The 25,928-nt window shown below is 31.7% G+C and overlaps 2 protein-coding genes across 4 annotated transcripts in view; one reads left to right on the forward strand and one right to left on the reverse strand.

Moving 5' to 3' along the window:
• Positions 1-8,604, forward strand: part of MS3_00007390 (uncharacterized protein) — a gene marked incomplete at its 5' end in the record, with an annotated part of 30,233 nt that extends 21,629 nt beyond the window's left edge. For both annotated transcript variants that reach the window (XM_012939878.2, XM_051215655.1), the window contains 4 exons: positions 3,518-3,639; positions 3,951-4,146; positions 7,421-7,516; positions 8,297-8,604. In XM_012939878.2, the coding sequence (XP_012795332.1) occupies positions 3,518-3,639; positions 3,951-4,146; positions 7,421-7,516; positions 8,297-8,460 (578 nt within the window). In that variant the 3' untranslated portion in view covers positions 8,461-8,604. The remainder of the gene's footprint in view (positions 1-3,517; positions 3,640-3,950; positions 4,147-7,420; positions 7,517-8,296) is intronic.
• Positions 8,605-12,481: 3,877 nt separating this feature from the next.
• The window catches only part of MS3_00007391 (uncharacterized protein), a gene marked incomplete at its 3' end in the record, with an annotated part of 31,551 nt that continues 18,104 nt past the window's right edge, over positions 12,482-25,928 (reverse strand). The window contains exons 4-6 of one of the 2 annotated variants that reach the window (XM_051215657.1): positions 22,472-22,604; positions 19,928-20,056; positions 12,482-12,909 (exon numbers count right to left, since the gene is read on the reverse strand). In XM_051215657.1, the coding sequence (XP_051066188.1) occupies positions 12,739-12,909; positions 19,928-20,056; positions 22,472-22,604 (433 nt within the window). The remainder of the gene's footprint in view (positions 12,910-19,927; positions 20,057-22,471; positions 22,605-25,928) is intronic. The other variant, XM_012939877.3, reaches the window with a different exon arrangement.

Consider the following 25,928-nt stretch of genomic DNA (forward strand, 5'->3'; position numbering starts at 1 on the left):
GGGGATGCGACAAAAATATGACATGAATTCATTGTATTCAGGAAAAATATTGCCGTGCTTGCTTTATTTATATTAGTACTTGTTAAATAAACCTCACAGCTTTGCCAGTTGACATAAATTTAATTTATATTCAATGACTTTATGATAAGATTCATAGCAATACACAATATTTCAACGATGAACAGTCATTTTCATGATGCAGTGGTGAGAGGTAACACGGGTAGTTAAGTAAGTGATAGTGTGGTGTGCCCTACTAATGTCGACAGATGTAAGTAGTACGTAACATCATTTGAAAGTGAAATGCCTGGCGGTAGAAGACTAAGATGATCAAGAAGGAGGGAACGAGAACAAAGAATGATTGGTGTGGAAATGAAGGAACAATCAAGTCTGAAACAATTGATGGACACTTTGCAAATGAAGTAATAATTGTGAGGTTCTCAGATTTTACTAAGACGTTCTGTAATTTCGCATTCAGGTACATTCGGTTATCCTCATTTGTATTTTCTCGTTCATTATAATAGTATGGAAAGATACGTCTGTTTTTTTGCTATCCTATATTCAAAATTACCTGATTTTCCAAAATTCAAACACAAGATTGTATAAATGGGTCAACTAAGATTTACTTTCTCCATGGCACTTACTACTCTTGTCTCAAGTGGATAGCATTCTGCAAACAATTCATCCTATTTTCAGATTATAATAAGAGATTATCTGTATCAGTGAATAAAGCCATAATAACATAAGTTCCAGCTGAAGAACATCGTTACAAATGAATCAGTCATAAGTTGGTGTAAGTAAACTATACTGACGAGCTTGAGTGAAACAATCAAATCTAATATAGCCTGTATCAGTTTCTAGAGTGAAATTTAGAGAACACTGAGTAATAACATAATATCTAAGTGAAGTCCTTACATATTTAGAAGTTAAAATGCTTAAAACCGAACAAAAATATCTTTTGTTCAACCATACACTGTGAATGTGACATGTACGTAAACTGCAACAAACACCTCCTGACACAGATTGTATTTTCGATTCTATCTCTAAACCTAACCTTAATTCTTTATCCCTAACATTCCAAACCAAAATTCTAGCCTGTAGAGGTTAATCCCTCCAACAAATACTATCCCGTTGATTGAGTATTTACGCAGGCTAAATCTTCTCGTTGTATTATGAATTTACTGGAGATTATTCAAGAGCTCGAACACCAGTTGTAGAGATAGTTTATTGTTAATGATTAGTAAAAATCTGCAAGCGTGGATATATATATATATATATATATATATATATATATATATATATATATATATATATGTTAAACAAGTGCATATGCTAATCGATTGTGGATAAATTATTGATTGTCTGTGTTTACAATCAATGTGGGGGATCGATAAAAAGAACCAAGTGCAGACATGCACACGATAAGACTCACAAATAATTTTACAGTAAGGATTAAATGTTTAAATTACAACGTGTATACAAATAATAAAATAGTTTAGTGGGCTTGCTACAAGCCCATCTTTAAATACCTAAAGCATACTATAATTTAATCACTTCTTACTATATTAATTGTTTTATACCAAAATCGTGTTTTTTTTATTCGCTGTTAAGTTGTAAGCTTTATTTTTATCCATAAGGTTGACTAACTATATTCTTTGAAGTATGCACACTAGTGATTGGCTTCAAGAGGTATATCCTGGAGTTCTAGTGGGAAGCAATGACCATGGAGTTCATCTGGGTCTGATGTGAGATAGTAACTCACTGATGACAATGGTGGATGTGTCGCTCAATTTCGTGGATTGTTTGAAGTTAGACATTAACGCCGTTGAATTCCGGCCGGCTCATTGGTCTAGTGGTTAAGCGTTCTCACGCGAGACTGACAGGTCCTGCGTTCCAATCCTGCGAGGCGGGATTGTGGATGCGCACTGATGAGGAGTCCTACAATAGGACGAAACGGCCGTGCAGTGCTTCCAGGTTTCTCATGGTGGTCTAGCTTCAATTGATTCAACCATTGAGATTACTATAATATCCACAAAAACCCTTCTCATATATTTTTAAGGTTTATTTTCACTGGAGAATGTTGCAGGAATTGACATTTGTATTATTCAAGTTTGAAACGATGTGTCAGAACGTGGCAGTATGATCACTTAAGCAATTAAACTAAAAACATCAAGGGGACAACTTATTGATACGTTGAATGAAAATTTAATGATTTAAATTGTCAAAGTTGAACCAGATTTGTTTATAAGGTGATCATCATGTGAAGGATTAAGTGAGAAACTAATTAACTCCATAATGTGTAGATTTAATGTTTCCTTTGGTTAAGTAATATTGAATTAGCTTAAAAACAAACAAATTTATTAGGTATTGAATTTTCATCATTTACATTGTTTAGTGCAGCTGGTTTTCACGGAATTTTACTTCTAAATCCTATTCTAGGTTAATAAGGGGTAAATCAAAAGGTTTTGGATTATCTAAATAAAATATGACTTTAATTTACGATTTCTTTGTTATATGATTTGAAGTGTGTACTAAAACGTCATGCATGTTAAAAAGTACTTCAGCAGAATAATGTATCATTCGCTTTTAACTAGTTACATGTTAAGGACGAGTTATTGTAAACCTTTATTTACTCTTTATCTTGCCTTGTTTAATGCTTCCGCATTTTTTAATTTCCCTAAAACCAGTGTTAAATTTTCACCAACTTTCTCCTCGTTAAGTTCTAGCTATAAATTGTTTAAAAAGCAGTCTAGGATCGATTGTTATATTAGTTTAATAAGTACTCAGACAACTGAGTTTTGACTATCTATCAGTAGTGCAGAGTTTTGTAAACTATCAAGTTGAAACCAGAGGTTATGATTTCATTTAACTCGAAAATGTTAAACTACAATGATAAACCTGTACTATATCTCCGAAAGACCTTGAGATCTTGACCTGTTTGACCAGTCAGGAGACACATCCTTCATCACCTTGCGTCACTTTCCATACCTATCACTGACTCGACAGTATGGTAAAGTTCTGTCTCCAAACCAACAAAATGTGATTTCTTTCAACACGTTTAACTTTGGTCTAATGACGTTGTTTAGCTGATTCAAAATACTTTATTAGCTCAACTTAATCTATCTGGGTACAAGATTGATATCAGTCAAAAATGGAGTGAGTAGTTTTCAGTTATATAAATTAAGATGATCAAGCTGGCATAATTTACCAGCAACACGTGTCATTCAAAAATTAAATTCATCAATCATCAACTACGCTTTATCATCAGTATGGGGTTGTGGAGATCATTGAGTTTTTGGTTAAGATCATGAATCGATCAATGTTAAACCGTCATTGAAAACCTGGAAGCACTGGAAGACCATATCGTTCTAGTATGAAACTCCTCAGCAGTGCTCATCCAAGATCCCGCGAATAGAATTCGAACCCAGGACCTTGTCTTAAAAGCATAAAATTCAAAGCAGGTATGAACTATATGAATATTCACTGTGACTTTATTTGTCTTCTCTTATGTTTTTTTTAGTTATTGACTCAAAGTGTGATTATCCATCAGCTTGCAATGCAATGGAAACTTTACTTGTGCATAAATCACATGCTGAATCAGGCTTATTGGAAAGGTTATGTAATCATTTACGAGATCATAAAGTAAGTATCAAATAAGATAAAATTTGTGTTTAATTAATGACAGACCAGAGATAAAACGATAAACATTATAAAGTATTAAGTTGGCTTTCATCATGCACAAGGAGCAACTAGATAATCACTGATAATCAGGCAGTACTAGGCAGCTTTTTCATCACAAAATGAGGCTCATCAACGATCTGTGTGATGAAAGCGCCATTTCATTTTATTGAATAAATGTTGTTACATGTTGTCCAATTATCAGTTTAGTGTTTGATAACTTAAATTATCATTTGTTTCAGTATGGTTGTTATTTACTTTGTTCTTTTCCTCAGGTGAAACTGTATGCTGGACCAGGTATGATACGTTTAGGTCAAAATTTAACAGATGAAATGAAACCAGCAAAGAATTTATCATATGAATATGGTGATCTAGAATGTACTGTAGAATTAGTAGAAAGCGTAGATGAAGCTATCGAGTATATTGGATCGTATGGAAGTGCGCATACTGAATCGATTGTAACGGAAGACAGTAAGATAAGCAATTTCACTTCATACCCTATGAAATTGTATGAGTTAAAATAATCTATCCAAAACATTAGTATATATCGAAAGTAAACATTTTAACCGTTTAAAAATAGTCGAACAATTTAACTTTGTTGTATTATACTGATATCTTTGACTGATAATGATAAGACTTGTAAATGTCTTGAACAATCTGAATTGAGTGATATCCTGTTCATGAAAACATTTTGTCTCGAAAAGTAACCCAGATGGTTAAAATCTATACACTTCTATGATATCCCAAAATCAGAGAGAGATGCTTAGTCTTATAAAGATTAATTTTTGAACGGTTCAGCCACTTTTTTAGTTGTAATGTAACTGATTTGATTTTTTGCGCTTTTCTTTTTTGCAATGTATCAGTTAAGGAGTCCAATATGATTTTTGAACTAACCAGATAAAAACCCATTTAAATCCATCTTGTGTGCTGTTTAGTGCGTTTAGATCTTTCTTGAGCACACAAGTCGAGTTAATATATCGTGTTAAATAGCTTCCTGATCGTTATACTTCCGTAGTTTGAAAAAGTAAGGATCCAAACATTTAAAATCATTGTAGAATTATAATTATTTCGTACATTCAACTGTATCCTAGGTTTATTTTACTTGGAAATTACTGACTAGTCAGTTAATTGATTGGTTGTAACAGTGAATGATATGAATCCAAATACTCGGAAGAACTAAGTTTCTTCAAAATCGCATTTAATATTTGTCATTAAACAGAAAATTTAGAATTCTGCTTTATTTAGCAAGCGACTACACAAGTAAGATAAATATTTAATTGGGTTTGTTTCAACTTGTCAAACTGATGATATGAAGAAAGGACAGTATTACCATAGGTTTCCTTTCGAGCTTATTGACTAAAGATAGTGTTTTCATTAGATAACGTAGAAGTGACCAAAAAGATTATATGAGTTGTAATGATAAATAATTCATAGAATATTCAGTATTTACTGACAGTCAAATACGGTAATACTTTCGTATTATGAATTAAATCTACAATTCAGGGGCTTATTTTATAGTATGACTGATGGACAATCTCTAATATGAGTGGCACTTGATCCTGATTAGAAGAACGAAATTCATCGACTTAATATTAACTATAGGATTTATAAAACACTATCTACAGCCATATCTGTGGTTTCCAAAAAAAAGTAATCGACTACTAGTATACTACTAGAAGTTAGTCAATATATTAAGTGAGAGAAAGTCATTTAAAGTTTGTAAGTTCATGTTTCACTTTATTTGGTACTCATTAAATAAGTTCATATGGATTTCTGAAGAATCCGGTTTTCGTCGTGAGATGTATTCTATCTCACCCGATGTCACAGTCAGAGATGACAGCTCGAAGAGATTTGATTAACAACCAAATTGTAACAAATCTTAGAAATTTACATACATTAATCTTAGTATTCAGTCTTTAATACCAATATAATTCAGTTAATTAACATAATCAGTGATAACTTCTCTGTTTAATTCGAGATTAAAATCCATTTTGCTTCATATTTAACAGTTGATTGCAGTTAATAACATGTTGTTACAAGCAGATGGATAAATATTATTTTTCTAGTTTTCAAAAGAGTTTATCAAGGATGTTGGTTAGTAGATTTGTTTAAAATATCTTAAAGTTAAGGGTATCTGATCTCTACTTAACACTTTAGAGAGATTAATATGTGAACAATAATAGTCATGCAATTCATTTTAAAAGAAAACTGCTAAATACACAAAGTAATAATAATCTTCTGATGAGAACAAGAGTGTAACACTTTTATCGATTAAGTTGTTTGAATATTGTTGAGGAAGGTCTACTAAAGCTTCTAAAACGGTAAGATATTAGATGATGAACTGTACTTATTTATAATCTTTGAACCGAACAAATTAAGTCATCTCTGTCTAAGACAAACGATAGAATAATAATCTCTGAAAATCACCTTTATCCGCTACGTTAAAACTCTGACCACACTTTATTTATATAAAAATACTTAATGTAAAATACTGACTATAGTCGTTTCACATAGTGGATGTAACTGTCTATACAAGCTTTGACAGAGAGCACATCATTGATAACTTTTTAACTAAATGAAATATATGTTTACTACTCTATAGGTTTAAAAATAATCTATATTATTGATGCAGACGTATTTCGCATTGATTTTACACCTGATTGTTAGTTACATTTATGTTAGTTTAATAACCTGATTCATAAGTTCCACTATTTCTCGCCCAAGTAATTGAATACACCTAAATAAATCCAAATAAAGATTTTAGCAAAATGCCTGTAAGCCACGGTTATTCTATATGAGTTGAAATTGCTAGATGAAATTGACGTATTTAGTGAGTTAGAACTAATGACTGGAAGTATGCAAAACATTTATTCATAATGGATAATTGTATTCTTAGTATTGCGATATTAGATATATCTGAAAGGTTATCTTAACATATCAATGCTTCTATTCATAATGTTTAACCTTTGATAAACTCACATCTTGACCTAAAATAAATTTTGGTTCAGCATATTTGAATTATTACATACGTGAATCATTCTGTTTGAATAATATTTTCTGTTTAGGGTTTTTTAGCGAGTTGGTTTTCTAAGGGATGGGGTCGCTAACCCCATGCCCAACCCTCCTCCTTTATCCGGGCTTGCGACCGGCAGTAGCCCCCGGAGGGACTCCAGGCGGGTAATGACTCAGTAAAGAAACATTGAATACTGAAAGTAATGGACAATAATCATACATTACACTACTGAAAGTAATAATAAAATAAATAACGCAATCCACAAAACTAAGATCATCAACGTTCTTATATCACTGATGAATTGTACCAGCTTGGTGGATTGTTTCTTTTGAATATATGAATTACAAAACGACAGAATATAAAGCATGTCAATTAGCTAGAGCAGAGTTTATCTAATCATGTAATCTATCACTGTGTTGGACTCTATTTGTTTTACGCAAACCACTCGTATTATCAATAAATGAAGATTCACTGATTGTTGAATGATTTTCAAATAGAGGTACCTAGAAATTTAACCTTCGTATGAATTTCGTGATAACGAATTTTAAAATCTGCTTCGAAGCAATAGTTTCTAGAATACCATTTCTTCCGCATCAATCTAAATCAAAATAGACCACACTGTAAATATTTAACATGCTCTAATATATCCATTGAACTGACTTATCTGTCAGATAGTTACCAAATCAAATTCTTAACTATATAACTCTCACTTTTTTCTCTTTGAATATCTAGAAGCTACAGCCGAAATATTTCTTCAAAAAACAGACAGCGCATGCGTTTTTCATAATGCAAGTACAAGATTTGCTGATGGTTACCGATTTGGGTTAGGTAAGTATATATGTTTACTGCATTATATATATATAGTACTTCCACATTACGTACAGATCAGGTATGTGACTAGACATGTATCTAAATATAATCAGTGAAGTGAACTATTGTTTTACGATTTTATTGTACATTTCGGTTAGATCAAGAGGCGAATCCAATATAACGTTGTTCTAGTTAGAGTTTCGTTCTCTAAGCTGGATGGTTTGGTCGTGGAGTTTTCATTGTTCTTCTGAACAACATCATCAGCACAAACTTCAGGTAGAAATGAAGTGTTCGAATCTCTCAACATATCAGTCACAGCTTGTCCTGTAGACCTCGATCTTGACTGGTTATTGTCGTTCCTTAACGTGGATTGATAATTAAAATAAAATCAACGCTATATCGTAAAAACAATATCCATTAAGCAATTTCCAATTAATACGAATGAGACATGCAAATCTGCTTAATACAACCAGTTAGTTACAAGTCATTAGTTTTAACTCACTCAACACTAAGGTTATCTTGCCGTTCCTATGGAAGCATGTATATCCGGACTGAGCAAATAATTGAATGGCTTGAAATGAAATAAATCCAAGCACTGTAATTGAAACATAGGAATTGTTGTTGGACAAATTTAGCGATATCGAAACAACGTCCAGTAATGAAATTCAATCTGAGTAAACCTCTTTTCACTATGAGGTTGTGAAGATTATTGTGTTTCATTGAATGATTATTTTATCATGTGAATTGTGTCTATTAAAATCAAAATATAGATATTACTGTCTTAATTTTTAAAAACAGGTGCTGAGGTTGGCATAAACACAGGGAGAATTCATGCTCGCGGACCAGTTGGAGTTGAAGGACTATTAACAACTAAATGGATTTTACATGGAGATGGACAATGTGTTACTGATTTTAGTTCAGGAAAATTAAATTACCTACATGAATCTTTGCCAATTAAATAAAGAAAAATTAGCTTATGCTTACTATACATGTTTATAATTTGTAGAGAAAGTCAACCATTTTGTACTTTTATTGAATTTATTAAGAGCTTTTCATGATAGCTCGTATAAAATGAAGTTTTGATATAATAAATCAATGTTTTTCAATTGAGGTGTTCTCTTAAGTGTTTACTAAAGTACAAATTATGATATATTATAGTAGAAACGGTTCTTTTTATGTTATTTTGATGTCAACACTTCAAGCCTAAAGCTCATGTAAATCCGTTACGAATACCGCCCATCAAATGACTAAAATGAATTAAATAAACTGACATTTTCCACCGTCAATTCCTCCTGATAAATCCAAAACACCAGAATAACTTTTTAGCAAGGAAAGATGACATACTGCCTTATGCAGACATACCAGTCCACGGCCAAGTGGTACGTGAGGGATTTGGATCGGTGTTGGTATTTACTGTATATTGATGTGATGATAACAATGATGATGGGAAATAAAACAAGACTGCGTTGATGAGATAACCTTACACTCTAGTAACTACTTTTTCCCTGAAATGTAATATTTTGTTAGGATCCACGCTCTTAACATATGGTACACGCGTGACTCATCCTAGTTTTTCGATAGGCTTTAATAACCCAGACAGCATGTGACTGTTTGAGTCATGTTTATTATCCTAATAACAATACTCTATCCACAGGAAATTATGACCCTCAATATCATACCTCTTACATTCATGTCCTTGTAATTCTACGCTTATACATGTCATGTTTGCTTGTCTGTATCTGTATACTATACAATATTTGTCTCGTTGCTGCAATATGCGTTTTCTATTTTGAGTCATATTAAAGCTTGTAGTGAGTAATATTTGCAGTAATATTGTCTCTACAAATAACACTAGTGCATAATAGTCCAAATTGTACAAAAAAGTATCAGTTTTCCTCAGAATTGTAGATACACTTTGTTTATTAGTGGTAAATGTTATGCAAAATAGATTCACTGCATCCAAGACATTGTCTCCCATCATTTAACTTGAAACTAATTACTACTCAATACAGGCCACAATTGATTTCTTTGATTAATGTTTACTACAGAACAACTCGATTTCTAAACTGTGGTAGAGGTTTACATATCATCTGTAAACAATGTTTAGAATTTCTTACACTTGAGCATATCTGTTAGATAGTAGATGACTTTTCGTCTCATTTCATTGTGTTATTTAGTGATTAAAAGCATAAAGCAAACAACATCCTACTCTAAATTGAAGTAATTCATACCATTTTAGTTTCTATCCTTTGAAATTACTTCATCGGTTTTTTCATTATTTTAAGACTATATTTGATTTGCCCGCATCAAAAGTGTTCATACTTCAATAGATAACCAAATCATGGCTGCATTTAGATAAATTGGACACCACCACATACATATACACATAAAAAGAAGGATTTCGCAATCATGGTGTTGCATATATCTTATGATAAAAAAAAGAAACGTTTGCTTTTTTTTCAATATTGTTTACTATCTAAACCTGTTCCATTAAAATAATATGATGTTACACCTAGTACAAGAACTTCCTGACCGTTTCAAGTAATATTTTACAATGAGTATAGATACATATATTTTCAAAATTTTTTGTATAAGTGTAACCATTAACCAATTTGAAGAGGTTCATCGAGAATAAAACTATAGCACGTTATTGTTTATTGTAAGTCCGTCAAGTTAATAATAATAATAATACGTTCTTCAAACGAATTTCTGATGTGCACCAAATATATTCCTCTTTTCGTTATTAAAACGGTAAAATTACTGTTTCCCTTTTCTATGCGCTATGTATAAAAAACTATCAATCGACATATAAGTATTTCTTCAAAGAACTATTCCTATTTCTAGTAAGAAACACATATATATATAAATAATTCACAAACTAGTTTGTTTATTACTGCTAATATTTAATGTTTTCTCTGATACATTGCATAATTATGTACTTGATATGGTTTGTTTTTCTCCTAGTTATTACGCCTAGCGACCTGCTTAAGCCGCCGACTTATCTATTTTCCTACTGTGGAGATGTTAAAATAGCCTTTGATGTTTTTGTCAAATTTTTGTATGAAAACCGCATGGTACTCATGAATTTATATTATTCAACACAAATCATCGTTATTGATCTTTCTAATCTAATAAAAAGGGAACTATGAATATGAAATAATTTTATTTATTATTCATAAGTGATTGAGTTTTTTACGTTGTTAATATTCAATATTAAAATTTTGATCGATCTCTTTTAGGATATTTGATGAAGCCGAAGATTCTTAAGTACTAAATGTAGTTGAATGTTTTATATTTTACATTCCGATGGGGTTAGTAACGAACAGTTGGTCTTTTGTAGTCTCATCGTATGAATGTACTGAAATCTAAGTGTTGATATTTGCACTGATGATAGAATTTATTCACTGCTACTCTAAACAAAAAGCCACTTACATGTCTAGTCAGCGTGATGTTAATTATTCGAATGGGTGGTAGACACAGGATTGAGATTTCATTATGAAGATCCAACTAAATCTATTTGATAAGTTAGAAATAGAATGAAACTTACACTGTGAATTTTATTGCCAGCTATGATTTAAAAATAATGTTGTTTAATCTGTAAATTATCTTTACATTTTTTATTGAATATTCGTAGCACGATTCATATTCATTGTAAGTCAGTCAAATGACCTACTCAGTATTTGGCTAAATTAGTTACTTGGAATATTTTGCAACTAGGAGACTGAAAAACAATCATTATTATATGTATAAAGTTGCTGAGTATGTAACTTATAATACAAAACGTAGAACCTTAGTATGAAGTTCCATGTGTTCTAAAAGACTAATCTTAGAGAATACAAGTATAAACACAATACCCTACTTATTGATTCTATATGTGTAATAAGAAACTATTGGCTTCAATTTCAACATACTAGAGATACGACAACTCATTATCCTCTTCCTAATCCCGGTCAACCCAAAAACCATTGCTGATCCGAAAGTCACGTCAAAGACTAAATAAAGTTGATTTAAACAAGCAGTGGTTATGTACGAAGTGACTACTATATCCATGATTACCAGTGCAATATTTAAAGTATTCATGGAGAGACTACTTAATAACAGAAAATCTCTGTAATTGTGGGAAAATAAATTTCGCGTATGTGGGATTTCTCATTCATAATCTTATTTACAATCATACCGTATGCTAAAATTGGTTTTACATATTTAACTAACCATTGAGATATATACATGGGATAACGTTCAATTAGAACTTCAGGCTTGTTACTGACATTGTACTTGGGCAAGATTACATTAACTTAGCGTAACAGTAATTGAGGTAATGTAAATTAACTACACAACAACTCAATTTTATCGTAGTTAATAAACGACATATTTTTAAAATCGGCAGATAGTGATGAGGATTAGAAGCTAAAACTAGATGACAACCGCATTTCCAGACCATAAACCTTTGTTATTTAATTTTTTTTCAACAAACAGATTTAAAAATATAATAAACGTCCCACTCATTTGAATCACAGATAAGATTCTAGTTTTAACAGTGTTTTTGTTCTTGCCGGAAACATGATTGATATCATTTTTTTCAGCCTGACATAAATGTATCTCCAGGGAACAACTATGAATATTATGTCAAATTTGCGCCCACGCTCATACATTAACGGCTTTAAAGTACAATATCTTCAAGTTGAAGAAATATTCACTATCTTGTCTATCAATGTTGAAGAAAATCTGAACAAACCTCATTCAGGAACGTCAGATTTTGAGGTCATATGACTACTTAGGATAATGTTTACAAATGTATTTTTAGATCTATGATCAAATACAAACGTATGCAATAAAATAATTCATTCTAGTTTATATTCACGCCTCATTACTGGATGAAGTTAAATAAACTATTAGAAATGCACACGACAATCCATCAATTCTAAGATATCCCATGGAAATTGTGCTAAGAATAGTATAACATGTAAAGCGAAACAACCAAAGTAATAACTAGAAAAAAATTCCATGTTAAACAAAAAGATTAAAGAATTACAGCTCGGTTAGGAGCGAAGGTTTTCTTTTGTTTTAACTTATACAACCGCATTAAAATAAATCGTAATTGGTAGATCCGGTATGTTTTATTCTATATCTTGTTCACTTTGCTGTCGTTGCTAAGAATGTATGGGCGGTTAAATGACTTCAATGATGATATGTAGAAACGATTAGAAATACACAAGCAAACATACAAATAATAATTTCTTTTAAGTATTCGGTGTTTTAAACAATAGAAATACACGTGGTCCATGACGGAAACAAAATGAATAACCTGGTTGATAAGAATAGAATGATGAGTATTGACCTCGTACAATTACACAATGCCATAAACGTTTATAATGCTTGTCCAAACGTAATTTGATCCATTTAACTAGTTCCTGAAGAAAAATTCAAAATAAAATTAGGGATCTACCAAAACAATTTCACTGTGGATCACAATAATTCAAATTATAAAAGTAAGTGAGATTTATGAAGCATTTGTGGTACAGACAAGGATTTAATCTAAGTCGATGAGTTCTTAATTAGATTTATTGTCTTGATGTTCACAATGTCACCTATCCATACATCGATCGATTGTTGATTTATGAATATATATATAATTGATAAGTTACTTGACAAGCATAGGTACATTACAGATTTTTTACGAACTCTGGTGGGTAAAAGTAGAACTGTTCCAAGACCTTTAAAGCTCAACTGCTATCGCAAAACATTTTTTACATATTTTGTTTTGAACCTTTAAAATTAAAACGTTGTGTATGACTGATCTGTTGCAATAGCTCCCCTAAATGTATTCAAATAAACTGATTGATATTGATGTTATCAAATGATAATATTGAAGACAATGGTATACGGTGGCGCAACTTCGTGGATTGGTTGAAGTTAGACATTAACACCATTGGATGCCGTCTCAGTGGTCTAATGGTTAAGTGCTCGCGCGCGGAACCAGTGGGCCCCGGGTTCGAACCCCGCGGGGTGCGGGGTCGTGGATGCGCGCTGCTGAGGAGTCCCGTACTAGGACGGAACGGCTGTCCAGTGCTTCCATGTTTCCCATGGTGGTCTAGCTTCAACTGACTCATGATTTCAATCTGTGAAGTAATATTGTATGTTTGGTTAGTAGGTAAGAGTTTCACTTAAATGTGAAGCTTTTTACTGATGTATCACTAAGAAGTAGGAAGTGTGATATTATTATAGTCCTTTCTTTAAGCCAACTGAATTCCGGAGCTCAAATGTGACCTACTTCAGTTCAATGAGGTATTTCTCTGATTAACACAAAGTGATGAGAGGGGCTTTTATTTGTTTTAGGTAGTAAATATCTTAAAATAACCAGAAGCTAGCTACCTTTCTATTGATTGGTCTCAAACAACTTATGATATAATGCTTGTGTTTAAAGTTTGATCAATTTTTATCATCTCATACATCAATTAATTGGGTATATTTATCAATCTATCAAATTGTACACAACTCATAAACAATCAGTCAACTAACTAAGGTTCAATCAATCAAAAGTATGCTTAGAAAGACTTTTTAATGAATGATATCACTAAATATTATCACAGTTATTATTCTATAACCATTTAGCTCTGATAAAATGCACTGAAAATGTATATGGGTACTTGCGTGCAATATTGTACATCTACCTTATATTGGGAATGAAACTAAATTCACTTAAATTTGTTTAAATGAATGAATGAATGAATTAGTGAATCCATCAATTACAATATCTAATCGTCTATTATTTTTTAAATTCATAAATATCCGGTAAAGATTTTTTTGTTTGTTTTCCTTTTCGAAAATATCAACAATCTCTTAACTGTTCCAAAAGAATAACTTTCTAAGTGACAGAGATATTGAAAAATAAATTAAATCAACAGTATAGGGTTGTGGAGATTATTAGGTTTTTGATTGAGATCATAAACTGATTGATGTTAGACCACCATTGAAAATCTGAAAGCACTGGACAGCCGTTTCGTCCTATTGTGATACTCCTCAACAGTATACATCCACGATCCCGCCCACGGAATTCAAACCCAAGGCCTTCAGTCTCGAGCGTGAACGCTTAACATTTTGTAACAACTTGTAAAGCAATCATTTATACATATATTTCTTATTCATAATCATGAAAATTATATCTATCACCATGAAATGCTTGCATGGAGGTTTTTGATGAATGTTGTTTGCACTATTTAGTAAAACTATATCTGATATTTTCCATGGGAGACAATTCTCCCACAAAAATACCAAAATAGTTTCATTCAACATAACAGTCAAAATCAATGGATGGCATTTTAGCTGATGTCGGTTTGTGATAAAAATTCTAAATCTAGCTCCTAACACTAACCATCGACTGTAAATCATAATTCTATTTCCTCACACTGCTTTATAACCGTCATTTAGTCCTAGTCTGTAGATAGCGATTCTCAGGGTCACTTTAGCGTCACTCAAATGTCGTCCCTAAATTATAATCTTACCGATTACTTTAGTCTGATATTGAACAGTTACGGAATTAGTTGGCCTGAATTTCAAAAGCCTTCATCATGTTTTAAATATTTTCATTGATTTATTTTTTATTTTACAGCTGGACAGATATTATTGATGCTTGAAAATTATCCTATAATCGCATTTTTTACATAGCGAGTTTCATTTGATAAACTGCCGAAATTAGAGCTTACCATTTGAATTCCGCCAATATTTATAGTACCGCTTTCAAAGTAGCCTTGCACATGTATTTGTTTGGTCTTGGAATTTCAGTGAAAGTTTACCAACTTTATTTATTGAAATCATGAACCAGTCTCTGGTAGACCACCATTGAAAACCTGGAAGCACTGAATAGCCGATTCATCTTAGTAGTGAACTCCCCACCTGTGCAAATCCACGACCCGGCGTATGCACATGGGAATCGAAACAAACCTGAATGTCGATTTTTTGCATATTAATACTCTGCTACAGTGACCTACTTTGAATATTCCTGTTTGGATTTACTGTAGATTGTTCCAAAGTTAAAATTTAATGTTGACATTCATCTAAACCAAGTCAGCTTATAGAAAAACAAAGCTAATACCAACAGACGACACTGGCCAGAATGCACTCCTTATTGTTCTTGAGTTTCAACTCACTGGCAGATCTGTGCCAAAGGGTCTTAGACTTTATTGATTCATGAGTTCTCATTCATGAAAAATCTTGAGTTCAAATAACAACAGAACTATCTTATACTTCCTAGTTTTAAAAACTTCCATTTTCGAAGGTTTACTAAAAGAAACTATCTTTGGATTATTTAATTGTTAAACAGACTATAGATATTATATGAAGTCGATCTAATTCAATGCTATTTTGATTCAATTTATAAACTTTCTATTACATAATCATTCGTATAGCCTAATTTTGAGTGTTTTGATATACTTGAGAATACCAGTTTATTTATCACTAACTACCCTAGACTACAGAAGTGACAAGAAAAAGTAATAAAACGTATTTAAAATACAAGTAATGTCAAGTAAAATGAATCAATTAAGTCATATTATTGTTGTGTTGAAAAATGAGACAATAATTCAATAGGAATAAACCAAACAAATGAATCGATTCTCAACGGAATAAATCAAGTTTACATTTATAAGCAAAGATGGATAGTGGCTAGCACCCCATTGCACAAGCAGGTGACTATCAGGACTCAGCAGCTAAGTGGCTAACGCGATGGCGTTTGAAGCAAACGGTGCTGGGTTCGAGTCCCAGAGTGCACGTCAACTCCGAGATGCATGTACATCCAGCTAACGAGTCCCAAATAGGACAGAGCGCGCCTCCCGGATTCCACTGCTAGCCACTATCCATCTTTGCTTATAAAGCTTGTGACTTCAGGCAATATCGAGGCAGTTAGCACGGGATGTACACATATGCGGGAAGATGCAAGTAAACAATACCAAGTAAATATACGTTTACATTTGTTATATTTGTAAAATAGACTGCAGGTTCTTATTTTGGTATACATTAATCATAATGCAGTTTGAAACAAGCATTAATCATCAGCTCATCTCAGTCTGTATCTAAGTCTTGTTTTATCTGTTATTAACTACATTTTACATGAAATGAAATCGATTTCCTCATCAAAACAATTTACGACGGATTACAAATTATTACTTCAATGAAGTGTACAATTTTTTACCAAACATAATAGTGAGAAAATTCCAAAACTTTTATGTCTTGAAATATTCGTTTTGTTCATTAACGTCTTAATAAAATTTAGAGAATTTCATGTGCTTATTCACAAGTAGTCTATTTTGTATTCATACATTTTTGAATGAATTCGGTAATTTTTCATTGAACGAATTTTATTGGAATCACTTCTTTATGTTATGAATTTAGAAGTAATTTAGAAAGAACAATTCACTTTAATTAAAATCAAAGGGTCAAAATCATTTTTCACGCTAAAATGTTTGCTTAATTAAATACAGATTTGGTAAATCATAGCATAGATTGGGAAATATGTTGTAACTAAAAAAACCCGCTTATCATTAACTTACGATAAGTTTAGTTTGTTTCAATTAACTAATCAACTCGGAATCATCAATTCAGATAAGTTTGTATTGGAATTTAAACAGCGCTGGTCTTCTCATTCACTTATTAACGACTAAAATTACATCAAACAATGTATTTGTTGATATCTCTCACAATAATTTGCTTGGTGTTTGAGCCTATGTATAAGGATTTTTTAGGCAATAATAGGCAGGGACATATAGCCACACCACACGTTTACGATAATACATTGAAGAATTTTAATCTATGCCATTTACATCCTAACAGATTATGTACTGACTAAATATGTTCAGTCATAAATTTAATGAAAGTAACCAGTGAAATCTGTGAGAGTTTATAAAACGTCATCAGTCTCAGTCAGTGTTCTACCGTACATCCTGCAATACTTTTCATCATTAAATAACAGCATCAGACGTTAAGGTGTACTATTGAACAACTTATTCATTCTCATTCAGGGACAACTCAGTTGTAAGCATACTTGATTCATATTTTACTTCATCTTATATAATTCTCATATGACCGTATTGAGACCTATTCTGATTGTCGACTAGGTTAACTACATAATTTTCCTATTCCTCATTAAAGTACTCAGATCACTAATTTCAAAGTAAGAGACCAATGAATTGTTTCGTGTAACCTGATTTGGAAAATATATGCCACCGAACGAGTCATTGTGAAACTATTCGTAGGATGTCAAATGTGTACATTATCTCTCTAGTGAGAACCTTCGCAGTTATAAATCCATTTCCAAGTCTTCATTAAAATTAACCGATTATTCATTGAGACTTCAGATGAATATTGAGTTTCACTGAAGAGTATTTTAAACCTATTTCTGACAGCCAAACTGTAAAATTTTACGATCCAAATAAGTATGACATATGACTTTTATTTTATTTTGCTAAATTCTATTAATCCCATTGCTTCAAATAGTTATGTTAATATAACACAATTTCTACACGTCGTATAAACCATAAATAGTCACTGAATTGGGAAGCAGGAAAATTTAATGCTCACGTAATAGAAGACCAAACTAAAATTATGCAACTCTATTAGTCCTTACTATGAATGCATTTGTGCAGCAATGTCAAATCTATATACAGTCACGAATTTATATGTAAATTACTTATAAAAATAGACTAATCAGTACATAAAAAACAGTTCGACAGTTGAAGGACTTCAAAAGAAGATTATCTTATGTAAAGGACTGATATACTATGACAAAGCCTGTCTACTCAAGTTATTTTAAACGTCTATGTGAAAAATAGTTTGTATTAAACTAAGAAAATGTATGCACGAACTTAATCGTATGGACAGTGGTGAATTAAACTACTGATGCCTAATAAGGGAATCCAATTCAAAGTATCCATGATTACTAGTTTATTCAATTAAGCAAGAATATTGAAAATATGTATGTGCACGAATGTTTGTCATTCATCACTACCTACAAACCCATTTTTAAAAATGACAGTTACTGTCCTATATTAACAAAGTTTAATATTGTGGATTACTAAATCCTTACTCCTTAAAATGTCGAAATAATGATTTCTTATAAATTCATCAAATAGACTGAGCTGAAATTGAAGAGAACGATTTTATAAATATTCCATAACCTTTAAATTATGTAAATAAGTTTCATAGTCTATTAATTCATAAAGATTCATTATGCAATGGATATAGTGAAGCTCTGATCGAAACAGTTAATCAGTCAAGCACATTGTACAGCCTAACACAAGTGTTTGTCAGTTCATTTAATTAATTTAAAAAAATACATCAACAAAGTGAAAATAATGGGAAAATATAAAAATCAAAGAAATTTAAACAATATCAGTGGAAACGAAGAATTAGGAGTAGACAATGAAGTACAGAGAGATGAGTTATGAAAGTATCCGCCCCAATAAATAAATATTTATTTACTCTGAAGAAAAGGTTTACATTAAGTCACGAAATATCGTTGTATAACTTGCTTAAGTACGACCCGATTTTGTGTGATGGGAAAAAATAAATCCTGATTACTTCCTTAAATGATTCTAATGTGCAATTTTAACAATATTTTTCCTACAGCCATTTATATTTCCAGTGACTTACAATAATGTGAAATTTTATCTTGAATATTATTAATATTAATGTTCGTTTTGAGATACAGTAAGTTTTGTTGTTCAGTTTTCTTGTATTTCCGTATCTATTATATTACGGATTTAAACCATTCATTTAGTTCCCTTTGAATAATCTTCATCCAGTCACACTTTTTACCGATACATTCAAATCAGCACACAAATAACTTGATAAGTATATACGCTACTTCTCTGTACCCACATATAATAGGTACTTTTTTAAAGTACATGCAACACTCAAGAAAAATGAATTCTGTCATGAACACAAACACAAAGTATACGTAATGAAATTTTTATCCATAGAAAAACAATAAAAAATTGACCTCCAGTAGGCTTTTAACAAACAACTAATGATAGCACACACATAAAATAATCTGATGGTTTTTGTAACTCAGTAGTCCACTGAATAAACCCTCTGACGTTTAAAGTAATGAGGACATTAGAGTTAAGATATAGCTACATCAAGATTATATGCTCCAAAAAGAAGAAACCCACTGCCTTGATTCCGCTACTAGCAATTATTCAAAATATACTTAAGTTTTAAATATAAGTATTAATTAAAGAGCTTTTCAATTAGTCCGTTTACTCTTTCAGAGACTAATCAAAATTCAGCTCTTAATATCAGCAACATACTAGGACGAAATGGTCGTCCAATGCTTCCAGGTTTTCAGTGGTGGTCTAATATTGATCAATTCATGGTCTCAATCATAAACCTTTACGAATAATAGTACTAATAGTAACAATAATGAAACAAACTTACTTTATCATTGTTGTGGTAAATGTCTTCACCTTCTGTAACTATAGTGAAGATTGTCTCTTTCAATTCTTCTGGCATATCACCAGAGATCTCTTGATAATCAATTGGCTTGATTAATTCATTTGGTAATCCCTATATTTTTTATTTATTTTTGTCGACAGAATGAAAAGAAATCAATCACAGTTTTAAAAAATATAAATTATAATTAAAAGTTATTTGTAATAGTTTGTGTCCGGTAGTAATCTTACTGGACATGGTAGCTTAGTGAATAATGCCTAGGTATTTATGTCGTTAGGCACTGGGTTCCAATCCCGACATGGGCATTGTTATGAACGGGGAATTAAGAAGCCCAGACAATTACGAAAGCTATTTTCTTGGGACGTTATTGCATTTCATTCAAATCCTGTAAAACACTTATATTTATTTTTGTCCCTATCTTATTCTACATAACACGAGCTTTCGTTCTATGTATCATTCACTAGCATACCCTTTTTTGTTCCAAAAATATTGTAATTTAAACATAATATTTTGCACTATATTTTCTACCCTAATTCCCTGTTTCGGGCATAACTGTATTTTTCCAAATTATCGTACGTCGTGGTCAAGATATGCACTTATTTATTCATGTACATTTTTGTACTAATCCGAATTCAGAGAATCCAGAGTTTAGTGTTCCAACTGTCTTGTCTTCTTTCACTTGCGTGCTTGCCAACCAGTCAGGATTTAGAATAGTTCTCTCTACCCCGATCGAACTCACGCGTATTAGACTCAAGGTTAAGCCACTCAGCCTAACGCGTCAAGGTCGTAATTTAGACTAGACAGACCAAGGCCAAGTCATAACAAGTATCACGGGGTAAAAGCGATTCAAGGTCATAACAGGCATCAACACTAAAATATAGATACATTCAACTGACAAGTTAGTAGATGGGACAAAATTCAAGTTCTAGATTACACTCATATCCGCAATTCGACTTTATCAGCACAAAGAGTTACATCATGAAATAAAATTGGTTTTTATGAACAGTAACTACTATGAAATCGTATATAATGACCTAGTTTATTAAAACTAGCTACACCGATTGATGCTAGAGATGAGAAACTATCATGACAGAGAAGTGTAGTGCCTTTGATGAGGAACTGAATTTCAGAATTGTTGCGATAGTTACTGATAACGATTATTCCACAAAACTGAAAATATATCAAACAAATGCAAATTAAAAAGCTAAACAACTATACAGTAACGACACTTGTTCTCTCCTGGTAAATAACGCATTTTTATATAAATTATATGACACAAAGTAGGTATTAGAAAAAGTCTATTAAAATGATTTTCACTATGATAAGACAGATTTATCTATGAGTTATTTATCAGTTAATCAAAATAAGAAAACATTTATTGTACTTATTGCTTGTCTACTATATCACAATTATTAAGAGACTCATTATCAATCTTGAGTAAAGAGTATATCACTCTTGAATGTAACAGATATTCAGTATCCTAGAATTTGGAATGGCTCTTCAATAGATTTCATTTCTTGATATATTGAAAAATTAATGGGAACAGCTTCCACAAACCTGGTCTATTATAATAGATTCTTTGTTTTGTCATCGACTGTATGCATTTATTAACATTCTATCAGTTTTGAATGATAAAAGATTCCTAATGTAACTCTCTTTTTCTACATTAAAGTAAATGTTTGCAAAAATAAAACATTTCACAAATAACCATCAGAGATTTGTCAGAGATATGAACGCTACTTATTCACCAAGCTCCCTGTTTTACGGCCAAAAAGTAGTATAGTCGAATACTCTAATTCAATAATTTAGGATAAGATATCTTGTAAAAGGAAGCTATCTATTCAAGAAATCAATATTTCAAAATCTGATCATTTTTAAACGTAAAGCAAAATACGAATCTGACGAGTACTTCAGCAATTCAAAACCAGGTAATTATTGGAAACCAGGATGTACTGAAGCACTGTTTTGTCCAAGTAAGGAACTAATCTTTGGTGTATACCGAAAGTCTTATTAGAGTTAGCCAAAGAAATTGAGGTCTTGTGACAAATGCATCACCTTTACACAACTGAGTTGGCATTAAATAGTTTTTAGTTCCATATTTAGTTAGTCTGCAGCGCTGCACAATTAAACAAGCCTACAGTTCTAGTACTTTAAAAGTATATTCAAAGATATCATCTCAAGGTATACATAAGTTTTAAAACATTAGCATTATTTTCATATTCATTTATGGACATCATGTTGCGTTCGCACACTTCCGACTCACTCTTATAACATTTTACATCCGTATCAACACTAATAAGCATAAAAATACTGTATTACATCAAGAACATGAACGCGTTTTGCTTTATAACACAACCGAGACTATGTTCACTAAATTTACGTTATGACATATTATGAGTTTGGTTCCAGTGTTGTTGGAATCTATGGAACCGAGCCTTATAGAATGATGTGTACAAAAACGTATATCTTTCACACACATGTTACAATAAATACAAAAAAAGAAAGCAGTTTTACAGAAGATACACTTACATTGTTTGCATTATTTATATTATTTACGTGATTATTTGTTTGACCATTCTTTCGAAATTCATGTACATTTTCCAGTGAAGAATGTAAATCTGTTGCCACCTTTAATTCTTCTTGTTCAACATATTTGAATCGTCTAAACGGTAGAATGTATCACCCAACCACACACAAAAAACACAAACAAACATTTTGTAACTAGTTATTGTTTATGTTGACATTTGCGCAGTTTATAAATAGTTTTTTGTTACAAACTGAAATCAGTTAGAGAACGATAGATAATCCAAGATTAGTGGTTATATGTTCAATTAAAGTTCCGAACACTACAACATCAAAGACACTTACACGAAATGAAGTATATTATTTTTACGCGTTATAACGAAAAAGTCTCTTTACCACTGAGACGGAAACCAGTAGGACACAATACCATTTTTAACCGATTTTTGATATGTCATGACCATCTAGTTATTCAGTCATTGTCTAAACGGAACCTAGGACAAATATGAGGCAGACCAAGTTACTCAACACTTATAACAGGATAACAAATGATGGAATATCCACCACTATGAAGGATTCTGAGCACCAACATCCAAAGTCTTCAATCACTGGTCAGAGGCATTTAGTTGTGCTTAACCAGCCTGTATCTACGATCGTAGTCCAGTTCATCCATGATCGTTGAGTTTATATCAAACAAGTGAATTCATGACGTTGCATTATTATTATGACATAAATTGATGTGTTTTTTTAAAGGCTTAAGTACAATAGAAAAACGAATTTAAATTCGGCTCAACAAACAATGCCGACTGGTTTTTGCCGTTTCTTCTGATAAAAAGCACTCTTGAAGCATAACAAAATCCTGGCAAAACCATTTTATTTCATTTGTGTCCTAGTTATTTCAGACTGAAACCAAACAAAATGTCACTTTTTCTAAGGAAAGAAAAGTGAATTTCCCACTGGAAACGAAATGGCTATATCTGATAGCTAACATTTGAATTAATTGGAAAAATATGCCAGCATTCCAACGATCATATGAATAAATACCCACACTATGAAAGGCGGATAACAGATTAAAAAATCACTTGTAAATAGGGTCAGAAAATTTTTTAAATGAAACATAGTTTTCTTTGGAAAAAAAACCCATTAAAAAAACAATCAAAACATGGAAAACAGTTGACGATGGTGTTCTTTTAAAGACCGTTTGACTGAATCCATAAAGATTGGACTATATTGGCTTTAGTAAAGTATAGATAATGTTTACTTCGTGTTCTGTTGAATTAACACGTGTAGAACAATGGTACATCAAAAGTCTAACATGAATTGTATTTAAGATACAGATTTTTCCGACATTCTATTATGAACGGTAGACAAATAATAAAGGATGCTGAGATTGCATGGAGCATTGAAGTTCGGTAATACACCGATTTAGAGAATAATAAAGTGACTCAGTTATTGAAGTTATTTCAGAAATACAGGAAATAGATAGACAAACATGTATTAACATACACATGTATAAACATGCTCAAGTTTACACGTTAACAATTGACAAGGGTAAATATATGGGTGGTAGCATATATAGTAAGAATCAGAATGACTTTTGTGGAGATTTTAAGAAATTTCGCAGGTTGAAATCATGAGTAAGAATTTGATGTCCAAATATTAGAATAAATCGCGTAGGCATTTAACAATACTAATTCTTATATTCTCGTAGTCTTAAAACAATCAGTTAATCAGATAGAACCTTAAAACCTGACCTACATCTTCGTCGGTTCAAACTAATATGATCAAGACAAATCTCAAAATGGTAGAATCAGGAACAGTATCAGTTGCAGAAAAACAGGTTAGATATATACGATATGATTGAATAAGAAAGAATGAAATAAAAAACATTAGATAATTTTAAAATGTAGATATAAAGGAAGACAAAGAGTGGATGATTGTATGTCATTACAACGGATTCTGAAAAATGTCATTCAAGGTAACTAACCATTGGTTACGATAATTTCACTAACACTAACCAAGAATTCTGAACTTACATGACTGCCTCAGTTCAATATTTAATGATTGTATGAAATTATACCAACTTCTAATCTGACGAGACCTAGCCTTGTTCTAACCAATCCTTACACTAACCAACATCACCTGTCGAGGTAGGCGGTGGCTGAGCTTTATTTTTTGAATACTGTAGTCAGTTAACTAATCAGCTAATGCTTGAATGAGTGACTAGAAGCCTTTTTTCTTAAACCTAATTGCCCACATTTTAAAATCCTACCGCGATTCAGGTTAGATTACAATAATATTGGATGTAGTTGAAGGTACTGGATTTCATTTCGTTTATAAGCATACCTGTGTGTGCACTGATCAGAAAGCAATAAACTAGGACCATATATTTGTTCAGTGTTCTCTGACTTAAAATAATTTCTCAACTAACATTATTTCCTGATCTACTGTAGATCCTATAATTCATAAAATTGTCCGAACTAAAAAATATGTTCTCTTTGGGATCACATAAATGAAAATTAAGAAGTCGCCTTGTGAATAATTTTATTTTAACTATTAATATCAATACGAAGGTTGGACTTGATAGTTTGAGATGAATTGAGCATTGAGTAGAGAGTTAATGATAAATTTATTTTTGACGTTTCGTGACTTAATGCAAGCTACTTCTTCAGAGTAAACAAAAATATATTTATTATTCTTTAAATTGGTCATTAGTTAAACAAACTAACGTCCGATAAACATTGTTCTTCGGGGCAGTTTAAGTTCCGAACCGATAATACATTGTTGCTTATTATTTAACGTTTGAGTTGATACTTATGTGAATTGATACAAGTCATCATAGCTCATTTTAGTACATTGAAATGCAATCCTTATTATAATTTAACGTAATCGATAAGGTTCCATCAGTTCAGCGGACTAAGGAGAGATATATTATTATTATTATTATTATTATTATCATTATCATTATTATTATTAAATCTACGCAAGCGAATTCGTCTCGTTTTCCAGTCTATTTCGTCAAACTATTTTCAAAAGTATATCAAAACATATAAAATTAAACCGAATATTGCTTAACTTTTTGTAAACAACAAAATGAATGCAATGAGATTTCAGTCAAAACGTTGATTGTACATATGCAAACTAACTGATCAAAGGATAAACTTCATAGTTTTAATAATAAATCAGCTAGATACTGATATTTCTGCTTAAACTAAAACGTGCACTTTAATCATTTATTTTTTATATTATTTATTCACAAAAATTTATTGAATTTAGTTAGGTAGTTGATAAAGATTAATTCACTTTGTAGAGGGTAGTTAACAGTTTGAGAAATACTGGATATCAAGGAACAATCAATAGATTTCCTTATTGTAGCTTTAAACGCTGTTGTATACGGCGGTCATCATACACTGAATAGAAATGAGTGATTTCATGAATCGTGATGAACAAGATAATTTTAAACTAT

This window comes from Schistosoma haematobium, chromosome 4 (assembly GCF_000699445.3).
Source record: "Schistosoma haematobium chromosome 4, whole genome shotgun sequence".
In the NCBI taxonomy this organism is placed as follows: Eukaryota; Metazoa; Platyhelminthes; class Trematoda; order Strigeidida; family Schistosomatidae; genus Schistosoma; species Schistosoma haematobium.